Source organism: Hemiscyllium ocellatum, chromosome 13 (assembly GCF_020745735.1).
Source record: "Hemiscyllium ocellatum isolate sHemOce1 chromosome 13, sHemOce1.pat.X.cur, whole genome shotgun sequence".
NCBI classification, from domain to species: Eukaryota; Metazoa; Chordata; class Chondrichthyes; order Orectolobiformes; family Hemiscylliidae; genus Hemiscyllium; species Hemiscyllium ocellatum.
Window position 1 is genome coordinate 73,572,506 of NC_083413.1, and position 27,849 is coordinate 73,600,354.

The 27,849-nt window shown below is 42.3% G+C and overlaps 1 protein-coding gene across 1 annotated transcript; it reads left to right on the top strand.

Annotated features, from left to right (window-relative positions):
• The first annotated feature begins 4,765 nt into the window (after positions 1 to 4,765).
• Positions 4,766 to 27,429, top strand: klhl30 (kelch-like family member 30). The gene is made up of 7 exons (XM_060834288.1): positions 4,766 to 5,559; positions 13,277 to 13,439; positions 17,988 to 18,074; positions 19,145 to 19,300; positions 20,308 to 20,496; positions 21,429 to 21,574; positions 24,701 to 27,429. The coding sequence occupies exons 1-7, from the start codon at positions 4,786 to 4,788 to the stop codon at positions 24,947 to 24,949; spliced, it is 1,764 nt and encodes a 587-aa protein (XP_060690271.1). The 5' UTR covers positions 4,766 to 4,785; the 3' UTR covers positions 24,950 to 27,429.
• The last annotated feature ends 420 nt before the right edge of the window (positions 27,430 to 27,849 follow it).

Consider the following 27,849-nt stretch of genomic DNA (forward strand, 5'->3'; position numbering starts at 1 on the left):
TCTGAACTGGTATCTTCTTGGATCCTTACTACCAGTCTTCCCAACAAGCTTCAGACAATGAGTATAAGACTAGTTATGGAATTCATGAAAGTCTAGCATTTTACATGTCCACAATGGACTCCATCATTTTAGCAATTCTAATTTGAGCTTAAACCCATAATATTCTCAGAACTCTTGGATCAATTTTCATGTTGATATCTAATGAATGACTATTTTCCTCATTAAGCCATGGTTTGTCAAAGAGGTTTCTTTATGAAGTAGAGTCCACCAAGTTAAAAATGAAACTAAATTACATGGAAATAAAAACTAATTTTGCAAATGAAAGGTATTGCTGGAGGTGGCGAGGTGGGAGAAAGGCAGGGTATTTAATTAACGGAATGGTGGAATACCCAGTTCTAGCTCCACCATGAAGTGAGTCCTTTAAATGGCCAACAGAAGATGATTTAAGGGTCTCATCTGCGGCTGATGGGATCAACTTAGCTTCAGGTTGCTATCTGGCCTTTCCAAATCAAACAGAGTGCAGGCTACTTGTTGGTTGGGCAGAAGAGGATGGGGTTGGAAACATTCGATCAAATGTCTGATCAAGGCAGCACCACTGACAGCAACGTTTACAAAGGACCTTCAACATTCTTTCAAATATAGCACCAAGATAACAACTGAAATACTTCACAATCCAAAGCCATCACGATGTGCAGAGGGAAGGACTGGAGAAGAGTTGGGTGGGGGGGTGGGTGTTGGGGCGGGGGGGGGGGAATGGGGTGGGCTGTTGGGGTGGAACACAGTGATTGCAAGCCTTTCCCAGAGCACAGTCACTTTAAAGGAGCCAGCGAGATTTCTGTCAGTCAGCACATCCTTCTGTGGATACATGACAAGCTAAGAAAGATCAAAATATAGTTGATTCAAGATGTGTCACATGGAAAGAATGGTGGGTTTCTTGGTTATATACTTCACAAAAGGCAAGAATCTGATTCTTTTCCCAGCTTGACTCGAATTACTGCTGCACTGGAGTCAGGTACCAATCCACATGGATCAAGGCTGGGAACTCTTATGTCTGACAATGATTGGACTGGAAACACTCTCTGTGGGTGAATGAGTGAATGGATGAGTACCGAGTTAAGTGCATCAGCTTCCCAAAGTTTCCCACTCTAATTCAGACTTGAGGACATTTTTTGCAGCATCGTCCATTGGAAGGTTAACCTCCCCAAGCAACTGTCATGGTGTCAGTGTGTTGACATTTCCAATGGGTTCTGATGCACACCTTGGACCACATTACCGCTTTCTGATGATCCAGAAATTAGAAGGTTTGGCCCACTCCGCCAGTCACATGGAGAGCAGCAAGAAATACACTCAATGAAGCTCCCAGCTTTTGAATCTAAATGCACAATTCTTTTAACCTGTTTGTTTTATTTCAAAAATATTCTTTGTTCATAAAAATTATCTTTGTATACACACATAGTCACAAAATGCAGTTCGCTCCTGTGCAGTATCATATCAAGGAAACAAACAGATATTGGAGTTTGACTCTATCCAAACAAACCAAAGGCCTCTCTTTACATACAAGACTATGTTTATATGCACTTGAAGCAGTAGGAGGGTTTTGAACGGACCCCCATTTTACCTCAGACAGTGGTCTTTCCCCACAATGCCTTTGGAGCAGCTATCCCAAGCTTTAGTCAGTCCCTCAGAAAGTGGTCCTGGACTTGGAACATGCCAGTCTGCAACACTTGGCTGAGGTCAGCCCCTTGCTCTGGAAGACCAACAAGTCTCGGGCAGACCAAAGAATGTCTTTCACCAAGTTGATGGTCCTCCAGGTGCAGTCGATGTTTGTCTCAGAGTGCATCCTGGGGAACAGACCGTACAGCACAATGTCCTGCATCATGTAGCTGCTCAGAATGAACTTTAACATTTTTTTTGAAGTCAGGGAACTGAACAACATCCTACTTACACCGAGCCACTGGGTAAATGGAAGTGGAAAGGTCTTGGTAGTTGCTATGCCCCACTGGCAATGTAACCACAGGAAGCAGGCCTGCCAGATACTTTCACATTATCTTTGTGTCCAAGCACTGGAAATAATTACCCATTATTGTCCTTTGTCCTATTACAAGTTAAGATTGTTAAGGGCTGAATTAGATTTGTTAAATATGCTAATCATATCAGGAAATGATGCAATGTCACAAGACTCTTTAATCCCATATTGGTTTCCTAACATCAACCCTTAGGAAAATTCAGTGCAATCTAGACTCTGGTGTATATTGGTTTCTCACCATGCCCCATTGTTCCAATTTAAAATTCTCAGCCTCATGTTTAATTCTCTTTCCTACTCTGTAAACTGTGCTAGCAACTCCTGCCCTAACCTGCCATCTCCCTGTGTCTCTGACTCTTTGTGAATGCCCCCAATTCCCCTTCAGCTGGTTATATCTGGAGCTTCTGAGGCTTACACATCTTATTGAAGAGCTGTCTTTTTGACTCAGCCTCTGATCACCCTGCCTAATTTGCCCTTTTGAGTTGGTATTCCATATTTCTGATTATATGAAGTGGCGAACAGACACAAATTCCTCACAACCGGAACAGAAATTGCTGGAGAAACTCAGCAAGTCTGGCAGCATCTTTATTTTTATTCATTTGCAGGATGATGGTGTCACTGACTAGGCCAGCGTTCATTGCCCATCCTGAATTGCCCTAGAGGGCAGTTAAGAGTCAACCAAATTGTTGGAGTCCCATGTAGGCCAGACCAGGTAAGGTGGCAGTTTCCTTCCCTAAAGGTCATTAATGAACCAGATGGGTTTATCCAACAACCAATTCATAGTCATCATCAGACTCTTAATTGCAGATTTCATTTCTTTATATTGAATTCAAGTTCCATCACCTACCGAGGCAGGATTCGAACCCGGCTCCTTGTAACATTCCTGGGTTAACAGTCCAATGATAATACCAGTGGCAGATCACCTTCCTGTCTTTGTGGACAGAACACAGAATCATCGTTTTGGGTCCAGGGACCCTTCTGGACATTCCGAAAATCCCTGTTTGTTGTCCAGAACTAGTTGGTTTTCCAGGACTCCTGTGCCGCATTGACATCCAGCGATTTGTGGGGGTGTGTGGATGTGTTCAAACACAAAATTAAAGCTGACTGCCCCTGAAAATTGAATGGAATGAATCACAGTCACCAGCATATAAGGTCAGGAGCCTCATTTGGTAAAGGGAAAGCATATTTGCTTCTATTATATGTTCAAATAAGTGGCTTGCTGGTGTTACATGATATTGTCTGACTGAAGTGTTGCTTTAAGAACAGGTGGCCGGGTGGGAGGGCAGATAGCCAGCGCAGTGCTGTGTGCTTGGAGAGGATAAATATAGCTCAACACAGCAGGAACATGACAGTCTGCGTGGAGACACAATAACCCACACTCGCCTCCTGAGTCCAGCTCCGTTCCTGTGCAAATCTTCTGTGTTACTCTGAATCAAACCTTCACTTGGTGAGGAAATCCAATTGGATGTGTCTCTAATATTTCCAAGACCTTGGGTAAGTTTCATCTTTTGAGTTCAAGGGGAGACCAGAGCAATTGGTAAAGGTTAAATAGTCACGCTGCGCTGCTTGTGTGAGAGATCTCAAAACATAACTGCTCACTCAGAGAGCAGATTATTTTGGAGGTTTTGTTAGCCGTCATCATCATTTTGAGCAGATGCCGAGAGTTAACAGCAACTCAGGCCCAAGTGTTGGACTGGTGTTTTCCCTCCTGCTGCTGATCACGATTTTGTTCCTGTTGACTCAATTTCTTCTCTGTTTAATCTGCTTTGAATCTTAATGCTTCCCTGAAACTGGCTGCAGACCAACTAGTAGGGCGCAATGTGAGGCAGGGTTTACTGTGACGGGAGGTTTTGTTGCAGGATTTTCTTAGACAGGACGTTGTCTGTGACAGGACACTCTCTCACAACCTGTGATAGGGTGATCTCTGTATGACAGGACTCTATGTGACAGGCTTACCCAGTTATCATTGTTGTATAACTGACAAATTATGGAACAATGCCTTGAAACATGAGTTTTACTGGTCACTGTGGCACCATCTGCCCTCTTGGGCATTATGTAGAGGCCTACTCTACAGATGTGATCTCCCCCTTGGCAGTTATTTAACCGCATGAAACATCACAAATGAGCCTGGCCTCATACAGCATGCGTTGTGAAGTGGGTCAGCTGGACACATAGCAGGGGCAGCCCTTGGATCCAGAATCTGGGATCTTTGAGTTCAAATATAAGAGAAAAATTGCATTGATGTAATGCCTTTCGTAACCACATTGCCTCACAGTCAGTGAAGTCTCTTTGGAGGGTTGTCTGGAAGTGGCAGATGGAGTTGTGCAGGTCAGGTGGATTGGCCATGGGAATTGCAGGGTTACAGGGACAGGGTGAGGTTGTGGGTCTAGGTGGGATGCTTTTCAGAGTGTGACTCCATGGGCCAAATAGTCAGCTTCCACACTGTAGACTTGTTATAATTCTATGGCGGAGACTAGGGCCTCCAAAAGTGCGACAAGCCAATATAACAGATATTGATAAGATAGGTGGCCAAAGATGTGCAGGTCAGGTGGATTGGCCACGGGAAACCTGGAGTTACGGGATAGGGTGGGATGTTCTTCGGAGGATTGTTGTGAATGTGATGGGCCAAACAGTCCGCTTCTGCACTTTAGGGATTCTATGACTCTATGAATATCATTGGACTGTAACTGAAACGTACATATCTCTGCCCCAGGATCACACCTTATCTGCAAACGTCGTGTCCGTGGTCCAGTGAAGTGGGAATGGTGCGGAACGTGGATGATCTGGATTTCTGCCTGGCCTCGCACCCGCAGAGCGTGTTGGAGGGGCTGCGGGCGCTGCGCTCCAACCCCAAGCTCTCAGACGTCACCCTCCTGGTGGGCGGCCGAGAGTTCATGTGCCACCGCAGTGTGCTGGCCCTCTGCAGCGTCTACTTCCATGCCATGTTCAGCGGGGAGTTTGTCGAGAGCATCTCCGCGAGAGTGGAGCTGAAGGAATTGGAGCCCGCTGCCGTAGAGAGCCTGATCGAATTCGCCTACACAGGCAAGTTGACCATCAACCAGCAGAACGTGGAATCCCTGACCCAGACCGCCAACCTGCTGCAGTTCAGCAGTGTCCAGAAAGTGTGCAGCCGCTATCTCCAGCACCAGATCGACCCTACCAACTGCCTGGGCATCTATGAGCTCGGTGAGCTGTATGGCTGCCCGGAGGTCATTGCCAAAGCCCGCTCCTTCCTCCTGGAAAACTTTGAAGCAGTGTCCCAAAGTGAGGAATTCCTCCTGCTGGGCAGCGAGAGGCTGCTGGGCTATCTCGGTGCAGAGCTTCTGCAGATCCAAGAGGAGCAGTCCCTGGTGCAGGCTCTCCTCCGCTGGATCCGACACGATGAGGCGCAGAGGAGTCGCCTGCTTCCAGAACTCTTCGAGCTGGTCCACCTGCCCCTGCTCTCCGTGGAATATCTGAGAGACCAGCTTCTGCCTGACAAGCTCATCCAGGAGTGCGAGCCCTGCAGGAGGCAGATAGAGGGCTTTCGCAGCAAGGTATGTGCCTCTCAGTGAGAAACAGCTCAGTGGGGAATGGTCAAAACATTGAATAATGGACTATCCCAATACGTGGCTGGTTGCAAATCCATTTTCTGCCCTTCATAAACCTGAGCTCATCCAAAGTCCTCCCTGTTTGCTCATTCATACTAAGTGCCGTTCACCCCGTTCTACAAAAAAAAAACTATGTTGTAGTTGACCTGTTCAGCGATATTATTGCACTCTTCTGGAATAGGTGAGACTTAGAACCCAGTCGTCCTAGTCCAGAGGTACAGCACTATCACTACACTCATTGTTGTACATTGGCTCCCTGTTTGGCATCATTTCAATTTTTATAAATCTCATCTTTGATCCTGTATCCCTCCTTGGCCTGGTCTCTCCCTATCTCTGATAGATTCCTGAAGTTTTACAACCAGCAGGGCATCCACGTATTCTGATCCCTTAAATGTGAAGATCCAGAATGCCCTCACTAACCCCTTCCCTCCCACCTTTGTCCTTTTTAATGCTCATTAGTCATCCGCTCTATAATCTCCTCGTGTCACTTTGTATCAAGTTTTGTTTATGTCATGTTCCTATAAAGAACCTTGGAATGTCTTCCTGTTTTTGCTGTATGAAGATAGGCTCTTGTTGGCTGGTTTGGGGTGACAGACTAAAATTTCATTGAAGAGTTCAAGTGTCCTTTTTATCAAATTGTAATGAATACCTAACAGTGTGCTACAGGCTCTGTCATCAAACTTACTCATCTGAATGGTTTATATGTGACTGGTGGATATTTGAGAATGAATTAAAGGGTAAAGTCTGGGTGGTTTATGTGTAAAGATTTTATACCTAATGTTTACTTAGAGGTCGGAATCTAATCAAGCTACCTTTACAATGATTCTCAGTCGCTGAAGTTTGTTCTGATAGGTTTTGGTGATCCCTAAATAATTCTTCCTGCAATTACATTTTATTTTGCTTTATCTGGTTTTAGCAGATGAGTAACTTTTGATTGTTTTGGATAGATCGTGTTAGATGAGAGGGAGGAATGAACAGTATGTGCTATTAAATTACAATAAATGTTGTGTAATGTGCTGGAAGTATCTTGAAATTATATACTTGTGCCTAGCACATGACTGGCCAGACATTTAATTGCAAAAATCATTAGACTAACCTGCAGGGAATACAAATTCAGCCAGCAGCTAGAGCAGGCTTCCAATGTCAGAACTGTGCTTCCATGTAAGCTAGAGTTTCATCCTCAATCCAATTTTGGATAGGCTATCAGAGGGCAAGAGATGAGAGATTGTGTGATGCTAGTCACAACAATCTCAAGATCTCCTCGCCCCGTGACCCTTCCCCAACTCCTGCTGGGACCACCTACCTGCTAGATGCAAATGACTGTGGAGGATGGCAGAGAGGGGTTGGGATATAGGTTACTGCCACATTTCTCACTTGTCTGACACTGGTTTCTTGTCCTCGGGACTCTCAGGTGAACTGTGGCCTTATGGGAAGAGTTACACTCATGTCAACTGGATAGCAAGGGTGCAGTGACAGCCTGCTTCTCCTTTGATTGCTTGCCTTCAGGAAGCCTCAGCCTTGGCTCCAGCCTCATCCATTAATCCTGGAAAAGCCTTTCAGAGCCTTTTTGTGGTCTTTTTGATGCTGCTATTCATTTCTTCAAGTGCTAGAGTCCTACAATGGTCTAGAAACTGGGAACCTGGGTAAGCTCATGCCTGAATCAGGGATATGGCAGAAATAGGAAGGGCCAACCCTGATTGTCAGACAGAAGTCCCATTTATCAGAATCTAACGAAGTTAGATTCATCTCTCTTAATCTAACCCCTCCAATATATCTTTCTATTCCTTCCTTCCTCATAAAGTTATATTGTCACATAGCACAGAAACAGACCCTTCCATCCAACCAGTCCATGTCAGATGTAATCCCAAACTAAACTTAGCCCCATCTGCCGGCTCCTGGCCCATATCCCTCCAAACCGTTCCTTTTCATGTATCCGTCCGAATGTCTTTTAAACATTGTAATTGTACCCCATCCACCACTTCCTCAGGAAGTTCATTCCACACACGAACCACCGTCTATGTAAAAAAGCTGCCTCTTACGTCTTTTTTAAATTTCCCTCCTCTCACCTTCAAAATGTGCCGCCTTGTCTTGAAATCCCCCATCCTAGGGAAAAGACAACTACCACTAACTCTATCTATACCACTTATTATTTTATAAACTTCTATCAGATCGCCTCTCAACATCTTATGTTCTCATGAAAAAAGTCCCGGCCTATCCAGCGTTTCTTTATAACACTGGGCAACATCATGGTAAACCTCTTCTGAACCCTCTCCAGCTTGAAAATATCCTTCCTATAATTGGTGAGCAGAACCGGACACAGTATTCCAGAAGAGACCTCACTAATGCCCTGTATAACCTCAACTTGTCTTCCCAGCTCCTGTACATAAAGGATGTGCTTATCAAAAGTTTCCTTGAATGTGCCTATTGAATGTATGTCAGTCACTCCAGTCATAGTGAGTACCACATTCTAACCATTCTCTTGTTAAAGAAGTCCCACAGAATTCCATGTTCTACCTTATATTGATGGTACTTAGGTCAGGTCTTGCCTTCTCTACTCGTACTTTATCAAATCATTTTATCATCATGAAGACTTTTATCAGGGCACCCCCTCACAGTTTTTGTTTCAATGGTAAAAAAGCTGTATTCTCTACAATTCTGCTTGAGTGATAGAATCTCTTCACACTAGTATTCTCCTTGTGAATCTTATTTGCCTCTTCCTGGGTACCTCTATAATCACTTTATTTTATGGAGAGCAGAATTATTCAGAGTATTCCAAGTTCGATCTGACCCATATTCTTTACAACTTTAACATAAGCTTCCTTTCTATTTTTCTAGAAATTATTCCAAGTGGTTTGTTTGCTCTTTTACAAGTCTTCTAAATTGTGTTGTGACTTGTAATAATGAGTTTACCTACGTCTCCAGGTCTCTTCATCCTCTGGCACATTGAGACATCAATGTCCTTATTCATCCTACCACTACCTTACACTTAGTTATATTGAAGTCATTGCCAAGGAAGTCTATTTCTCAATTACATGTTTATTAATGTACTTCTGTTTTTATGATGAGCACATACTTTCTAACATTAATCATTGGACATCAATGAAGCATCAACCCTGGGTGACATTTTATTCCTGGCTCCCTGCCCTAAAGATATTCGCTACAGATTATACTGTCATGATTCCTTTCCACAACCCACTAGTGGTGAAGGTATTTCTATTGCTAATCTGTGTGAAAGTCAAAGTTTTCTCACTGATGTTCCTATAATCATTTGTACATTTGCCATGTGCTTTCAATCTGAAGCTCATTTTACCTTCTTCCAATTTTAAATAGAAGTTAAGCAGAAAGGTAACGTGCTGTTGGGAAACTGTCTAACTAAGTTACTGAGGTTAATCAGGAGAATCCCTGAGGGAATATCTGCTACCTGACTCTTGGGGAGTTTTGGTCAGTATATTAGAAATTGACTTGCAACTGCTCTGCTGGAATTCCCTTGTGTAACTCCCACCCCCACTGCACTATCTTTGTTAGATTGTCTTTAGAGACCCTGCACTGTGTGAAGCCCTCCTGTCCTTTCCACTCTATTTAAAGTGCTCCTTAACACCCGCTTCTGTGACCACATTTTTTCATGGTCACATATTGCCCTCTCCTTTGGCTCTGTGTTTTAATATATTTCTGTGGAACATCTTGTTTTTTTTTAAATAGTGTCATATAAATGCATATTATTGTTGATCTGAAGAGGACTAAGAGATCAAGTATCTGGAACATAGGATCATCATGCAAGCATTGTGAAACACATAATTGTTTCGACCTGAAATTGAGAGAATATGGTCCTCAAGTTAAAGGAAGAGAAAATAGATTACACTAAGACATAGTCTGATGGAATAAATGTTCCAGAATAACTTGATAATTACCAGTTTGAAAAGCAAACAATGCGTGAGAAATCTTGTTGGTTTCTCCAAGTAGACAGTGGAACCTTTGGAGATTGTAGAGGATAAAAATGTCCTCAGCTGTGAATAAAATTAAGTATCATAAGAGTCTAGGGTAGAAACAAGTCTAAAAAACAATTTGATTGAGTATTATAAATCAAGAGCCAGGAATCTCTTGGAAATGATCCCTGCCTTGTAGTAAATGTATAACAGTGTCCCACGTTTGGTGAAGTCATGGTGGAAATGTGGGAGCAACTGAAAGGATTTTACTCAGGGAAGTGTATTTGTGAGCATCAAGGCCATGGTATGTTTGGAGAACAGGAATGGGAGGAGGAGAGATTGCATGTGGAAGAGAGATCCTGGACTGGAGAGGTCAGACAGTAATGACAGTATCTCATTATTATTTTCAACGTTCCCATCTCCCATACAGTCAGATTAGAAGTGGAAATGTTAGTATGCAAAAAAAACTGCATTTGGAACTGTCTTAATTTTGGCATCTAGGAGAAAATGGGTCTAATGGGAGAAGCAGGGAGGAGTGTGAATTTAGGATGGAGGAGTGGTGCAGGCAGTTAACTCTGACAGTAGATTTTCAAGAGCAGTGTTCTTGCTTTACTTGGTCCACAAACAGTGCCATGGAAATAACATACCTGCTGAATTTGACTGTTTGAGATGCTCATTGCTGGGTTGCCTGCACACCCTGGAAACTCTATACCGAAGACATTAACTTGAAAGTATCAGTGAAAGGCCTGTATTCAAGTGTCAAATATCCTATACAGATTCACTCTCCAAGACAAAATAGTGGAACGTCCCAATATCTGACAGAGTTAAAATGGAAACAGACACATTCATTGCCTGTTGGGATTAGATTTTATGATTTTAATTTGATCTTTCCTTTCCTGCCCTCCACAACTATTTCCAATTCTCTGTTAAAACTCTCCTCCCCCATAGTGTTAGGACAGACTTAGTAAAACTGACCTCTGATAGAGAGATGTGAAAAATGAAAAGAGAGTTATCTATTTACTTCATCACTGACAGTGTCTGGGTAATATGAAGTAGCAATTGAAATTCTAATAAATTAATAGGTTCTGTAAAGACATTCGTGGATTGTCCTTCTTCAGAGACTGTGCTAAAGCTTTAGTGTACTACAGTCTGACATGAAACTCAATATAACACACATCAGTCTTAGATGCCAAAATATTTATCACCACCTGAGAAGGAATTAGAATATTGCTGCCTGAGCCAAATTCCCACAAAAGCCTCCATTACATGATTGATCTTATAAGAAGCAACTTCACATTGATTGCATAATCTATTCTGTTGGTTGAACTCTAAGCTAGCCAGTCACCAATTACGTGCAAGTGTTTTGTGTGATATAGTTGCATTTGAAAACCTTGCAGTGTCAATGAATGAATATTTATGTTGGAGAATAGCTCTGTAGATGTCAGTGGTTCTTTGATAGCTCATTCCAAGGAGGCAGGGAAACAACTATAACATGAGAGTGTAAAAAAAGGTTTGATCCTGTTTTCTCTTGAAGATGTATACTTTCATCATCAGTCACATTACATTATTGTGAATACAGGTTTGGCACCTTCGAAAGGACCATCCTATCATGTGTTTACAAGGTATGGTCCCTATAATCTGCCCTATAGTGGGCCTCAAAGTACACTGTTCGCCTAAGGTGTACTCACTTCGTATTACCAAATGATAGTCAGCTTAAATGGTGTTACTCTTTGTCTTCGATGGTTGTGAGTTCAAGTCACACACCAGGTCTTGAGTTTGTCAGTAGGCTAATGACTCATTGGAGATATCGTCTTTTGGATGAGCGGCCAAATTAAAGCTCAGATGGATGTAGATAGTGAGGCAATTGCCTTGTGTTATTATTACTAGGTCATTAATCCAGTGGCCTAGGTAATGTTGTGGGGACCTGGGTTCGAATCCTGTATTTACAGAAAGTAGAATTAGAGATCAATAAAAATCTGGAGCTAAAAGTCTAATAATGATCATAAAACAGTTGTTGATTGTTAGAAACGAAATACATGGCTCACTAATGTCCTTTAGGGAAGGAAACTGTCATCATTACCTGGTCTGGCTTTGCACATGACTCCAGACTCTCAGCAATGTGGCTCACTGTTTACTGCCCTCTGCGCAGTTAGGAATGGGCAATAAATATTAAAGAAAAGACCCATGGTTCTATTTAAGGAACATGAGGGAGCTATGCTAGAGTCAACATTCCACGTGCAGCAAATACAGATTTACTGGTTATTTGTCATATTGGCTATTTTTAACACAGTTTGTACCCTTGAATGATGATCTGTGCAAGTCCTTCTTACCCTCCCATATAGAAGTTGTACAGAAATTAGAGAGGATGTGGCAATCAAAGTCGAAACAAATAAAACCCTCTTTCAAAGATGACTTCACTGATGTACTTTGACATTTAAAACGTTTCATTCGTTTCATCAATCTTTTGTGGGGGGTGTGAGCCAGTAATTTTTTTTAATTCTTTTATGAGGTGCAAGTGTTGCTGGCAAGGCCTATATTTTTAACCAGCCCAAATCCTGAATAACTGAGTGGCTTGCTCGGCCTTGTCAGAGGGCAGTTTATATTGTTGTGGTATGGAGTTACATGTAAATTAAACCTTGGTAAGAATGGCACGTTTCCCTCCCATTAAAGAACCACATGGGTTTTTACAACAATCAATGATAACCTCATGGTCACCATTACTAAGACTAAGTTAAATTCTACCAGCTGTAATGATGGAATTTTAATTCATATCCCTATGAAGAATGCCAAGAGTATTAGTCAGGGCTAATAGTTTGTTAGTCCAGTAACATTACCCACTAGGCCACCATCTACTCTTGAATATCCCTAATTGCCATTGAGAAGGTAATGCCAAGTCACCTTTTCGAACTGCTGTAGTCTAAGTGGACTAAGCCCTTGGTACTCCATAACAGACCTGTCTGTTGTGCATCTCCCTGGTGAATCAGCATGAGAGAGATTGTGCCACGATTTTCAAATATATACAGATTTATGATTAGTTGAGTTTTCATGTATGCAGTAGTTTGAATTTGTGGGATCGGGTAGGCTAGACTTGGGATGCCTGAGTAACTGTTCAGCAAGATATTAGGATTATATCTTCTTTAACTAGAAATGTTCAGGAAATCTCTTGAAGAATAGTTAGCTTTTCAGAAATACCAGAAGATATGTTTTGTGAATCTTGAAAATTCAAGAATTTTGGATTCATTTGAATTAAAAGTCAATTTTTTTTTAAAAAAGGTGCATTCAAATAGTTGAAATTTTTATTACTGCATTCTGCAACAAAAAAATACATTCCAATACCTCCACTGTCTCTCTGCATGATCCATATTGTATCTATACTATTAAATCATTCTTGGCTTCTTTATTTATTGAATACATTTCAATTTTTAAAATTTGATATAAAGTTTCATGTAGCCCACTTTGTGAGACTTTGGAAGAGTAGAGTAACAGATAGTTTTGCAACTGCATTAATGCTAACCTGAGTGTACTGTTCATGTGCCTGGGTACATTCCTCGAAGCTTGTTTCTCGATGTAAGGATAAACACTGTTGCAGAGCTCAGTAACTGGGGTTCAGCCATTACAGTAATTCAAAATCTGACAACAAAAAAACACCTAGAAGTAAGATGAAAAAAAGCCATTAAACTTTGAGTGAGCACAATTGTCTTTGTTTATAATCCCTGGCTTTTCTTGTGTTCTGCTGTTAGACTGAAAAAGAGGGATCTGCTTGGCAAAGACATGACCCTGGCCTCAAAAAGCTGCAGGAGGTCCTGGTGGTGGTTGGAGGACGGGCAATGGATGATTTTGATGATGAAGATGAAGATAACCAGATGCTGTCACAAAATTGTGCTTTTTACAACATCAGGATGAGTGAGTTACACTTTGAGCTTGAATTGTGTGGTGTATGCTAGGCAATGGGCTTCTGTAGTGCGGTGTGTTTGTGACTGTGGCTGCTTTAGTCTGTTAGATTATGGTGAATGATGCTGGATTCAAATAATGGGGCCAGTTAATGTATTGTGTGCTTGGCATTGGGACTAAGTTGTGTTTTAGACACTGGGATATCACTTTTTATGACACAATATTTTAGAGATTGATGAGGCTGTTGTTTTTCCAGCTATTCATAGAATCTCACAGAAACATATAAAATCCTGATAGGACTGGACAGGCTAGAGGTGGGACAAATGTTCCTTATGTTGGGGAAGTCAAGAACTAGGGATCACAGCCTAAGAATAAGGGGTAAGGCATTCAGAACTGAGATGAGGAAGAATGTCTTTATTCAGAGAGTTGTGAACCTGTGGAATTCTCTTCCACAGAAGCTGTCGGGGCCAGTTCATTAGATATATTCAGTAAGGTGTTCCACAAAGTTCCTCATGGTAAACTGGTCAGCAAGAGACGATCACATGGAATATAACGGGAACTAGCCATTTGGATACAGAAATCGTGGGGAAAGTCAAGAAATAACTGACTTTTTAGCCTTCTACCTGGCTTGAAGATAGAAAACAGAGATTGTTGGTAGAGGGTTGCTTGTCAGACTGGAGGCCTGTACCACAAGGATTGGTGCTGGGTTCACTGATGTTCATCATTTATATAAATGATTTGGATGTGAACAAAGGAGGAAGGGTTAGTAGGTTTGTAGATGACACCAAAATTGGAGGTGTAGTGGACAGCGAAGAAGGTTACCTCAGAGTAGAACGGGATCTTGATCAGATAGGCCAATGGGCCGAGAAGTGGCTGATGGAGTTTTATTTGGATAAATGTGAGGCGCTGTATTTTGGAAAGGCAAGTTAGAGCAGGACTTATACACTTAATGGTATAGTCCTGGGTAGTGTTGCTGAACAAAGAGACCTTGGAGTGCAGGTTCATAGTTCCTTGAAAATGGAGTCGAGGTAGGTAGGACAGTAAAGAAAGCATTTGGTAGGCTTGCCTTTACTTGTCAGAGTACTGAGCATAGGAGTTGGGAGGTCATGTTGCGGCTGGATAGGATATTGGTTAGGCCACTTTTGGAATACTGTGTTCAATTCTGGTCTCCCTGCTATAGGAAGGATGGTGTGAAACTTGAAAGAGTTCAGAAAAAATTTACAAGGATGTTGCCAGTTTGGCAGGTTTAAGCTATAGAGCTGATTAGGCTGGGACTATTTTCCCTGGAGTGTCGGAGGCTGAGGTGTGACCTTCATAGAAGTTCATAAAATGATGAGGGACTCGCAGCTACCGGTGGGGTGAAATAAACTACCTTTCTTCAAGCTTGACTGAAGAGACAAAGAACAGCTCCTTCCCTTTCAGGGATCCAACGGCTTCTCCTTCAAACCCTCTTACCCTAAGCAACAGTGTAAAAACAAATCAAATTAAGTTCCAGTAACTTGCTTTTAAAAGTTCAGCAACTCCTTCCATTGTCTTTGTTTTAAAACAGTGCTTTTCCCATTTTAGTCCACAATTGAAAATAAAACAAAAGATGCATGGTCTTGATATTATTTTCTATTGAAGGACAAATTCAATTCCACTTTGGAAAGTTACTACTAAATCTGCTTCCATCATTCTTTCAGTAAAATGCATTCCAGATAAACAACTCACCGTTTAAAAAGATTGCTCTTCACTAGAAGCCCAAACCAGGTATCAGGTTTTAAGTGAAATGTCAACTGATGCTTGTGTCAGCTTGCTAAATGTAGAAGTGTTTCCTTATAACTAAGAAGTGGCTCATCAAACCTTGTTATTCACAGTCAAACCTCGAACATGTTGAACAGTAAATCTGAGCTCCTGACTCAGAGAAATTCTTTGAAACAGTTTTGAGAAACCCATTGAGGGAACACTTCCAAAAGTGCCCCAAGACAAGACAGCAGGCATTAGGATTCCAAACAAGTAACCAGGAGATAGTGCTCATGTTTCAGGTTGTAGCTTATCTGGGCAGTTAGGAAAGGAAGAAGTTAGAACGTGCAATCTGACTAAGAGGAAAGCACTCAAGGACTTGAGTCTTAATATATATTTTTTATACAGAGGAAACTCTTCAAATTCCCAACTGCCCAGAGCTGCTCATTGTGCCACCTCTTCCATCCAATTTTCAAACAGTTTCTCAACTACTCCAGGAGATATAATGTAGAGTTTTTTAAAAAAACGGCCAAATGATTGTTAATTGATACCACCCTGATGGAAGGAACATGCTGATAATTAATCACCGCCAGTCCACAAACTATACCATTATCGTAAATGCCTTGATTTAATCACCATATGGTCAAATTGGTTTCCTTTTAATAATGTTATCCAGAATTAGACATTCACCAAGTTTCTTTAACAAACTCAAAATTAACTTATTTATTGTAAACAAAAATATATTCTTTAAAGAAGTAGACAAACTGGTTGACAGCACTGAAGAAAGCATCCCATCTGGATGCAGTATGGTACGGTTTAGCAATTGCTCTTCCCAAGACTGAACGAAACTACAGAGAGTTGTGAACAGAGCCTAGTTCAACACTCAAACTAGGCATTTATCCATTGACTTCATCTATACTTCCCTTGCATTGGGAAAGCAACAAACATAATCAAAGACCCCTTCCACACCAATTATATTCTCTTCCATTCTCTGCTTCTGGGCAGAAGATATAAAAGTTTGTATACATGTATGAACAGATCCAGAGAAGTGTTTTTTGGGAAAGGCTAATACAACAACGGAATACACAATAAATAGGATATTGAAACTCATAGAGCAACTGGAGATACTTAGGAGTGTATGTCCACAGATTACTGGACATAGCTGGACAAAGTAGACCAAGTGATCGAGCAAACCTATGGGGTACGTAACTACATTGCCTGAGGCACAGATCACAGGATTTTAGACTTAGATATAGATTTAGGTTTTATGGTCAGGTGTACTCAAGTATAAGGGTACAGGAGTCAGTGAAAAGTGTACAATGTCGCTATTCCTGGCACTATCTTAAGTACAAAGGTACCAAGGTACAAAATCTTAAGGAACAAAAATAGAAGGTAAAAGGAATAAGTTAAAAAGGTCATCACTACAATTCTTTTTAATATAAAGTAGAAAAAGACACAAAGCTAGAAGTTAAACATTATAGTTCTTTCCTCAGCCAAAGGCCTTCAGTTCCTCCGCACTGGGTTATCCCCATAAGGGCACGGTCTCACCTGCGCTGGACATACTCTCACCCGCACTGGCATGATCTCACCTGGACTGGGCACAGTCACACCCGCACTGGGCATGCTCTCATCCAGACTGGGCATGCTCTTACCAGCATTGGGTATGCTCTCCCCCATATTGGGCACACTCTCCCCCTCGCTGGGTACATTCTCACCCGCAGTGGGCACACTTTCACCTGGACTGGGCACAATCTCACCTGCAGTGGGCATCACCTCACCCAGACCTGGCACACTCTCACCTGGGCTGGGCACACTCTCATCCACAGTGGGCATCGTCTCACCCATGCTGGGCAAAGTCCCACCTGGGCTTGCCAGGCACTACACTGCCGACTGCCAGTTTGCTGGGAGGTTACGCTGGAATGATATAAACACCAGGCTAGCCCATAACTGTGAAACCATTTGCAGCCACCGTACTATAGGAAGGATATGATTCCACGAGAGAGAGAGTACAGAAGAAATTTATGAGGATGTTGCCTGGACTAGATTAGATTCTCTACAGTGTGGAACAGGCCCTTCGGCCCAACAAGTCAACACTGCCCCTCCGAAGAGAAACCCACCCAAACCCATTCCCTAATCCCATATTTACCCCTGACTAACACTGTGGGCAATTTAGCATGGCTAATTCACCTGATCTGCACATCTTGGACTGTGGAAGGAAACCAGAGCACCCAGAGGGAACCACAGGGAGAATGTGCAAACTCCACACAGACAGGCAGGAATTGAACCCAGGACCCTGATGCTGTGAGACAGCAGTGCTAACCACTGAGCCACCGTGCCACCCCACTAGAAACCCTCAGTTATGATAAAAGACTGGAATAGGTGAGAGTTGCTTTCTTTGGAAGAGAGAGGGTTGAGCAGAGATCTAATTAAATGTATAACATTATGAGGGCTCTCTGTGATAGGACAACCTTCTTCCTCTTGATTGAGGAATTCATAACCAAAGGCCTTGGTTGAAGTGGGATTTGAGGCGGAACCTTTTAACCCAGCAGGTAGAATGGATCTGGAACTCTGCCTGAACAGATGCTAGAGGCAGATGCTCTCATACCATCAAAAATAAAGTACTTGGATAAGGACTTGAAGTGCCATAACCTAAAAAGCTATAGAACAAGAGCTGAAAAGTGGAATCAGGTCAGATTGTAGTTCGTACATAAAAAAAACCAACCTGCTTCTTTCGGTGCTCTGGTCTGATTAACATGCAGGGATGTGAGTGAAGAATCTCTTGCAGCCTCCTGGTTGTGATGATGGTGATGCTGATAACCCGATACCTTGTGCCCACAGAGCGCTGGTCTGTCCTTCCTGACTTCCCGGATCACTACAAATGGGGATTCTCCGTCACAGCCTTGAACAATGACATCTATGTTACTGGTGAGCTATCTGTCTAAAGAAATGCTCGGGGAAGCTTGGGAAAGAAAGAAATAATTTGCATTTGAATATCACCACTTACATCCACAGGATGCCCCGCATTGTTTCACAGCAAATAGGTTAGCTTTAAGTGAGGTCACTGCAGCATCCAGTTAATGCCAGATGGACCCACAAACAAAAATGGGATGAATAATTAATAATTTATTTTTTGGTGATATCAGTTAAAAGGTGCTTTGGATATTGGTGGAACTCCTGAGTGAACAAACAGCACTGTACAAACCTGAAAGGAACACATCCCAGTGTGATGTCAGGATGCTAAGAAACACTTACAGAGTTCAAGAGGGGAGTTTGTAACATCAAACGGTGGGAGGGTACTCTAGTAGGAAAAATGGCCCAGTATTCACTGAGTTGGAACTACGGTTGTGATTATCCTTTGGATTTCTGGGCAAACTCTCAGGAAATGAAACGTGGCCCTGACCCTAATATTAAATCTGAGCTTTACCATGATAGGATTATTTGATCTCTTCTGTGGAGCATCCACTTGCTGTAAAGGATTGGTTTGTTGCTTTATCTGCTGTCTTATGAGATAGAAGGAGCTGGATCTTCAATTCTGGGAATATTGGACAAGTAATTCTTGCCAATGTAGGCAGATCAGGGCATGAACTGGGGATCTCAGGGAGACAAAGTGCAGGAGTCTTTGGGTAACTGAAAGCTGTGATGTATGAATCATTTAAAAGGGAAAGATTTGGTTCCATTCACACAGCCTGATATGGGTCCTGTGTTATCCTATCAGTAAGCAGAACCCAGCAGGAAGTGGAAACAGTGGGAATCTCGGAGAGGTTAATGGTTGGATTTTCCAATTGGCTTCTTGAAATTTGTGATGGGATCCAGCCTAGCTGTTCCAGGGCGTATCTCTCAACCTCATCATCGTTAGGTTATCAATCTCTGTCTTAGGTGCCTTCTCTCCCAGGGAATATATGGAATACTGTCAATAAAAGGCTAATGTTATTAAAAAACATTGTTGGAATGTTTGTCACAATTACTTGGTAAATACCCAGCTATTGTCTTTCCAGGAGGTTCCAGAGGCAGCAAGACTGACACATGGTCAACAACCCAAGCTTGGAAATTCCATTCCAAAGAAGGCAGCTGGAAACCCATTGCCCCAATGTTGAAGTCCAGAACCAACCACGCTACTGCAGCTTTAAATGGAGAACTCTATGCTGTTGGAGGTAGCAGGCCAGCAATTGCATCTAGTGTAACATTATGGGATAAAGTGAACACTCAAATGAAACATTGCAAACATGATGTTTTATTTCATATTGATGTACTCATTAGGCCATCCCAGAACATCAATAAATTTCCAAGTCTATTTCTTCTGGTAGTGAAATGCTGATGTACAAGTTCAGAAAGGCATAGGAAATAGCAGCAAGAGTAAGCCATTCAGATCATTGTGCCATTCAGTAAGATCTTGGTCGATCTGATTGTGGCCTTAACTCCACTTTCCCTTCCATTGCCCCCCATCTCATGTTTACCCTTGGCTGTCTTGTCTCTCTGTCTAGCTCAGCCTTGAATGTGACATTGAATAGTCAGTGACCCAGCCTCTGCTGGTTGCTGGAGAAGAGAATTCCAAGCACTAATGTCCTTCTGAAAGAAGAAATTCCTCCTCACCTCCAAGTTAAGTGGGAGACTCCTTATTTTAAAACTGTTCTAGATTTCCCCCAAATGCGATATGGTCGCGTGATAGTATCCCCTTCAGAAATCCTTTACAACCTTGAGCCTAGCTTGGCCACTCAAGCCTTTTCTGCTACCTAGAATAATTCAAACTGACAGAAGTGAAGAAATATTTTTGACTTTCTGTGTAACTGTAGGAGGTTAGGCATGATCAAACTCCATGTTCACAAACAGTTGGAAGTACTCTGCACTACATGGGAGTAGTTCGGTGTACGTTGTAAAAAGTGGTCCTGGGAAACAAGAGGAAGAATAAGGCAGAAGGTGGAGATGGTTGATCATTTCCCAGTTGATAGAAAGGGGGGGGGGGGTCTACAGCCTCATCTCCTGAATGGGGAACGCTCCGAGCCCCAGAGGAGAGGCATTGAATCAATTAACCGAAAATCAATTATTCGCACGAAATAGTGTCCGCCCATCTCATTCAGATAATCAAGGTTCCTCTGTAAACACCATAGGTGGAATCAGGGCATGAATCCTGTTGTAAAGTCTGGTACTTTCTGAATTGCAGGTACGACACTAGATGTGGTGGAAGTGGAACAATATGACCCGTACAATGATAGCTGGGCCCTGATTGACCCCATGGTGAAGTATGTCACTAACTTCACTGTCACAGGCTGCATGGGAAAACTCTATGTGATTGGTTCATGTGCAGCCAAGTACAATGTTCTGACCCTGCAGTGTTATAATCCTGTCACAGGTAGGTGCTGTTCAAGACTCCGGAAAGAAAGGAGAACTGTAAATGTGCAATGTTGATTTGATTGTTTTCAATTGATATTCCTTTGAATCTCATGCAGCTCCTTGTAACCTGTACATATCCTGTCAATTTAGTAGTGTACTTCATCATTTCATTGCCTTTTCCCATTCCCATTCTATTCTCTTTGTTATTCCCTTCCTTGCTTTATTCCCCACTCCTCTTCTTGCTGTAGAACAGATCTTGGATGAGGAATCAATTGGAAGAAGTGACTAATATTGCCTTGTCTCTCTTAGAAACCAAGAAGCAGAGAGGCAGGGTCCATTGAGGAATCATCATTGCCCCACATTGTTCAAGTGTCTGATACGCAACATGAAACACTGAAGATTGGGATAGTAAATAGTACACAAATATGCTGGGAAACAGGGATTTATTCTAAAATTATGGTTTTCAATTTAGGGCAAAGTTTCATCAAACATGTTAGGAATCTGTTGTCACACAACACACCCAAGACACCCACAATACTGATAGTGCAGCAACTCTGATCATAAAGCAAGCTGTAACATTAGTTACAACTCAACCCTATTCTCTTGTTCAGAACCCAATATCAGATTGTCTTATAACAAAGGTGTGTGGCTATTCTGCTCCTATAAATTCCTCAGATGTATTTCTTTCAGTTGCTAAAATATTGAGTGATCACCTAAACTGACAGCAATAGTTTCAACCTCCTCAGAAATATCAGGCATTACCTTGGACACAGCAAGCCATCAGCACTGAATAATAATCTGAAACATCTCCGTGTCGCCAAGAGAATCACAACTTGCTTCCCTTCCTTCCAAGAAAATGTTCTTTCTAGCACAATATTTCAAACTTATACAGTTAAAGTGATCAGACTTTCTCTACATATCCCCCTTCACATTTTTGCTTTGACTCTGCAGATAACTGGAGTGTTGTTGCCTCTCCATTCATTCCCAAGTACCTCTCGGCTCCCCGGTGTGTCGCTGTAGATGCTATGGTTTATTTAATCGGAGACAACACGAAGAAAGTCTATGCATACGATTCCGAGGCCAACATGTGGCAGAAGGTAGGAGTGGAGGGAAGAGCTGGGGCTGATGGTACTTTTAATTACCACATTGCACTGTCTCTTTCCCTTAGCAGTGGCTCAATGTTAACTCGCAACATCAATCGTAAGTGTTGATAAAGCAGAGGAAGGTTTTCCCAGGTCTCTAAAACGATGAACCAATACAAATCCATGTTCTCTCCTCATGGCCATTCAGCGTCAGTAATTCACCAGCTCTTCCTTTGAAATGTAGGATTGTTTCTTGTGGCTCACTCCACGTGACTCACACTCAGAAAGGTGGGGTGAGATTTTATTGATCTTGATGGAAATTCCAATCACCTAGAGGAAGTTAAGATTAGATTAGATTAGATTACTTTAGACACGATTAGATTACTCACAGTGTGGAAACAGGCCCATCGGCCCAACAAGTCCACACCTACTCTCCGAAGAGCAACCCACCCAGACCCATTCGCCTACACTTACCTCTTCACCTAACGCTATGGGCAATTTAGCATGGCCAGTTCACCTAACCTGCACATTTTTGGATTGTGGGAGGAAACTGGAGCACCCAGAGGAAACCCACATAGATGCGGGGAGAATGTGCAAACTCCACACTGACAGTTGCCTGAGGCGGGAATTGAACCCAGGTCTCTGGTGCTGTGAGGCAGCAGTGCTAACCACTGTGCCACTGTGCTGCCCATGTACTGTTTTTATTTATTCGTGGTGTCATGGGTGTCTCTAGCTGAGCCAGCATTTATTGCCTGTACCTAGTTGCCCTGGAGAAGGTGGTGGTGAGTCACCTTCTTGAACTGCCACAGTCCATGTGCTGTAGGTAGACCCACAATGCCCTGAAGGAGGCAATTCCAAGATTTTGATCAGGCAACAGTGAAGGAACGGCATTACATTTCCAAGTCAGGATGATGAGTGATTTGGCGATGTGGTGTTCCATTGTATCTGCTGCCCTTCTCCTTCTATATGGATGATTCTGTTTAAGGAGACTTGTTCAATGTCTGCAGTGCATCTTGTAGATAGTACACACTGCTACTACTGAGCATCATTGTGAAGGACATGGATGTTTGTGGTGCCAATTATGTGCTGTCAAGCTTCTTGAGTTTTGCTGGAGCTGCAGCTGTCTGGGCAAGTGGAGAGTATCCCAACAAATTCCTGATCTATGCCTTGTAGATGGTGGACAGGCCGTGGGAAGTCAGGAGGTGAATTACTCACCTCAAACCTGCTGTATGGACCACTGTATCAAAGATTTACCTGTCTTTTGTGATTTACTCATGTAAGTATGAAGAAAGTAATGATTCCCCTGCCCATCTTATATAAATATTATCACCAGCTTATGGATGTTCACCCATTCCCACCTCACCACTCTGCACCTGCCACTCCCTTTATCCATAGCTCCCCCTACACCTGTCCCCCTGTCCCGAAGAAGGGTTACACCTGAAATGTTGACTTCTCCATCTTCTGATGCTGCCTGGCTTGCTGTGTTCTTCCAGCCTCCTGCTTGTCTATCTCTGGGCATTTTTGACAAAAGCCAAATGGTACCCACATGAGGGCAAACTGCTATGAAATATTGCAGCAAGATTCCATCACTGATGATACACCATAGCCATAAGCATTTAACTAAACACATTGCTCCCTTCTCGGTACCTTTTGCGTTTAGTGGCTCAGTCACAATAACATGTACATTTTTTTCAAGCGTCTTCAGTGTCCTAAAACATTCCGAAGTGTACAAGTGAGTGTAATCTGAAAGATCTTGGCACCAAACTACCAAAGATATTAGCATAAGAGAATATTCAAACAAGACACATTCCTCTCCATTTATCTTTCATGGGGTATGGGCACCATTGGCCCACCCCTAATCGCCCTTTCACTGAGTCATTTGCTCAGGTTATTTTAACAGTTAGTCAAGGGCCAACCATGTGGCTAAGAGTCTGGAGAGACTTGTGGGCCCATCAGGTAAGAAGGGCAAATTTCCTTACTTAAAGGGCATTAGTGAACCAGGTATGTTTTAACGACGTGTTGTGGTGATTTCATGTCCCTGAGGCTATCTTTTCAATTCCGGATTTTATCAGTTGAATTTAAATTCTACGGAATGCTGTTGTTGTTGAATTTGAGCCTGTGTCCCCTGAGTATTAGCTTGGGCCTCTGTTCTAGTGACAGTACCGCTGCACCACTATCCCCCTGTAATGGAGAACTTGTTCCAAGCAACCACTGCAAGCTAAGAACCCTCACTGGAGATGTTTTTGATCAGTGCTGGCAGGTTCTTCACCAACGGCATGGAATGTTTTGCTGTGACATCTAATGTTAACCTGCTTCCTCCAAACTTTTACTGCAGCAGTTTGAACTCAACTTGCTTACAAACTACTACAAGAGATTCACCTTGCCCCACTTGTACATTCAGCATTAAGCAATCCTTGCTGCTATGCTCTTGATCTCCACTTTCAAAATAGGAGCAAGTTTTATTTGTTGGTAAAAGGGTTTGCTGATCAAGAGCTGAGACGTGTTCTTCAATAAATCAAGAGCTGAGATTTGACAGTTGGCAAAGTTTATTTTCATAATTTGCTTTTGGGATGAGTGCATCACCGGAAACGTCAACATTAATTGCCCTTGAGAGGTTGGTGGTCAGTTGCCTTCTTTAATCGCTGCAGTCCATGGGGTGTAGGGCTGCTCACAGTGCTGTTTATGGAGGGCTCCCAGGATTTTAACCCAACAACAGTGAAGGAATGGGATTTAGTTGAAGTTAGGATGGCATGTGGCTAGGAAGGGATCTTGCAAGTGGTTGTGTTCCCACGTATCTCTTGGCCTGAATCCTTCTAAGTTGCATTTTCTTTGACAATGTACCAAAACGTTCCACAGCCAAAGTATATACTCATGGGTCTCTTTGTAATCTGATTGAAAGTACCAATGCTCTTTAATGATGGAGAATCACACCACTGCTGATAAGCTCGTGAAGTTGGTAGAATAATCCTGGTACACCATGATTCAGCCTCATGGATGGATGTCAGGGATCTCATTCTTTGAACTGGCATCCCATCATTCATTTTACTGCAACTGATATCCCATGATTCATTGTACTGTTGTCTCATAATCCAATGGGTTTGACATGTCATGATGTATAATTGTCCTGCTGTCCTATTTCAGGTCCAGTTGCTCCATAGGCTCCATGAGAATGGCGGCATGGTGGTTGTTGCTGGGAAGATTTATGTTACTGGCGGTCACTGGAAGGGGATGGAAGGAGACTACAGTGTGGAATTAGAGGTGTATGATTGTGCCAAGGACATGTGGACTGTGGAGGGCTCCCTGCCGCGTCCCTGGCTTTATCACGGGTCTTGTTCCATTTTTGTTGACACATCAAGATGGACTGAAGTATTTCCGGACATCAACACCTAGAGAAACCCACTTGTAACTCTTCTTTGTCCATGCAGCCAACTGTGGAGACTGCCTGCACAACACAGCACAGCTCACACAATGACCAGTTAGTGGAAAAAAGGAGAATATAACTTGCTCTCCAAAATGGGCTGCACTTGCTCTTTATTAGCAGCTTCACCTTCGATAGTCTGAGAGGTTTGTTTTCTAGAAAGCCTCCCCTGGAGGCCAGGTATTCAATGAAGCAAATGGACTGCGTTGCAGGATCAAGCTCAAAACTCAAAATGTCTGGCATCCAACATGATCAAGCTTATTCACAAGTTGTGCTTATTGGATTGGGTGTCAGCATTCAGTTATGGCATGTGAAAGAAATAAATTATTCAATATAAGTGGTCTGTTGGCAACCCATAAACAATGATGTAATCTGACAATGGGCTCCAGATCAGGCCTCTTGACATTTATTTTGAGCTGTCATCACAACTCTTCAGATCAGATTAGTGCAGATGACATCAAAAATACTCACTACCACAATCACCTTAACCTTGAAGAGTGAAGCTGAGCAAATAATAGGTAGCAATATTCTTTTTTATAAATGCACATTATGTTATTTTATCTGCAGTAATATAACCTTATCCGCTTAGTGCCAACACGTGAACCTGTAAGGACCCTCCCAGTCACTTTAACAGCTGTTCAAGTTCAAGGATCTACCTAGAAATGGAAATGACCTTCAAAACACATCATAAAATAATGGAAAACAAAACAATGGGTGAACATTGCGTGGAGTGGTGAGTTTTGCCTCCAGTATAGTATCTTTATCTGATGTGGCCAGGTTTTATGTTATCCCTCATAACATATTGAGCAGGTATTGAAGGATCCAATAAATATAGATTATTACAGCTGGCTATTATATGCAAACTCTACATTCACAGATGTGGAAGTGCCAGTGTTAGACTGGGATGGAGAAAATCAGAAGTCACAGGACACCAGGTTATAGTCCAACAGCTTTTTAAAAATCATAAGCTTCACCTGACAAAGGAGCAGTGCTCTGAAAGCTTGTGATTTCAAATAAAATAGTTGGACTATAACCTGGTGTTGCGTGACTTCCGACTACATTCACAGACGCCTCAGTGTCTAGGTTAGTAATAAGTGATAGAAGCAGCATGTTTCCATTGGCTATTATATATAATTATTGTTACAGATAATTATTGAATTCACAGATGTACCTGAGCAACTATTAAGTTGAGCAACAAACTTTTATTAATATGTCATGCTTTGTGATCTTAGTTAAGACTGAGTATGCAATCTTTTTACTCTTAGATTACAAGTGATGATACCATGACCATGTCTCTTAAAGGTATTCTGACGTACTGACCATGAAATACAGCACAACATTAAGGGGGTACAATCCAACAGAGTAATGTCCTTCCAAGGAGAGCTTGAAATAGGGTCATCGAGTCATAAACACACCCTTTGGTCCACACTGACCAGACATCCCAATCTGACCTAGTGCCATTTGTCAGCATTTGGCCCATATTCAATTCATTCAGATGTCTTTTAAATGTTGTAATTGTACCAACATCCTCCACTTACTCTGGCAGGTCGTTCCATAAACATACCACCTTCTGTATGAAAACATTGCCCCTTAAGTCCCTTTTAATTTTTTCCCCCCTCACCTTAAACCTATGCCCTCTAGTTTTGGACTCCCTTACCTTGGGAAAAAAAGACCTTGAGTTTTCACCATACACACGTCTCCCATGATATTACAAACCTCAATAAGGTCAAAATTGCTTACTCACATTTAATTAAGATTAAAACTAAAGAAAGAAAACTTATTCTGGCCCTCAAAGCATTACTTTTCTCTCCATTTATGTTAGCAACATCAAGCTGTTACCCTTTATTTTAAATTGATCTTCATTTTTGTTGCCATCGTTACGAGATATTGACAAGTAGCACCATCTCCTGGCCAAACTTGGAATCACATGAACTATCATGCTCGATTATGCAGGCCTTTAGCTTCCTGAAGAAGGGCTCAAGCCCGAAACGTCGATTCTCCTGCTCCTTGGATGTTGCCTGACCTGCTACGCTTTTCCAGCAACACATTTTCAGCTAAAAAAAAGTCTCAATGTTTTGATAAGGCGCAACACTGTGGATACAATATTCAGCTCAACAATTGCAGACAGTTAGACATGGAATCACAGAATAGCTACAGAACAAAAAGAGATAGTTTGGCCTATTATGCCTATGCTTGCTTTCTCCAAGACCAATTCACTGCGTGTCACTCTCCTGCCTTTCATACAGCTGTGCAGATGATTCCTCTTCAGATTACAATCCAGTGGTCCCATATTGGACATAAACCATTGATAATGATGTTGCTGCTCTCGCTACACCTGGCCCGTATTTGGGTTTCTTTAGTTGTCCTTTTGCCATCTTCTTCTGCCTGACAGCATCTTTTTTTCTCTAACTTAATCTCCCTGCTTTTCCACTTGTTGGGGAACTTCCTCTCTTGTTCTTTCCTCCCCTTCATCCTTTCTCTGTATTTACTTAAAATCAGCTTGCTTTTCTAACAGGAAGTTCTTAACCCGAAACATTAACTCAGTTTCTTTCTTCACTGATGCTGAGTGTCGCATATGGGTCTGACAGAGTTAATACTGAAGCACGCTGTACACGTTACCCACACTGCTGAAGTCATGTAGATCCTGCCATCTGGTTGACCTCAAAGTCGGTAACTATGTCTACCATATCAATTTAACCTGTAACAAGTGGCTAAGATGCAATAAGGTATCTCTTCAGGAAGTGGTTTCTCTCTATCATGCTAGATTATGCAGGCCTTTAGCTTCCTGCACCATAATGGTAGCAATAACCTTCAATACGACTAGCAACTGGTATAGTGTAGGGAGACAGCTCTGCCCAATAAAACTGAGTGT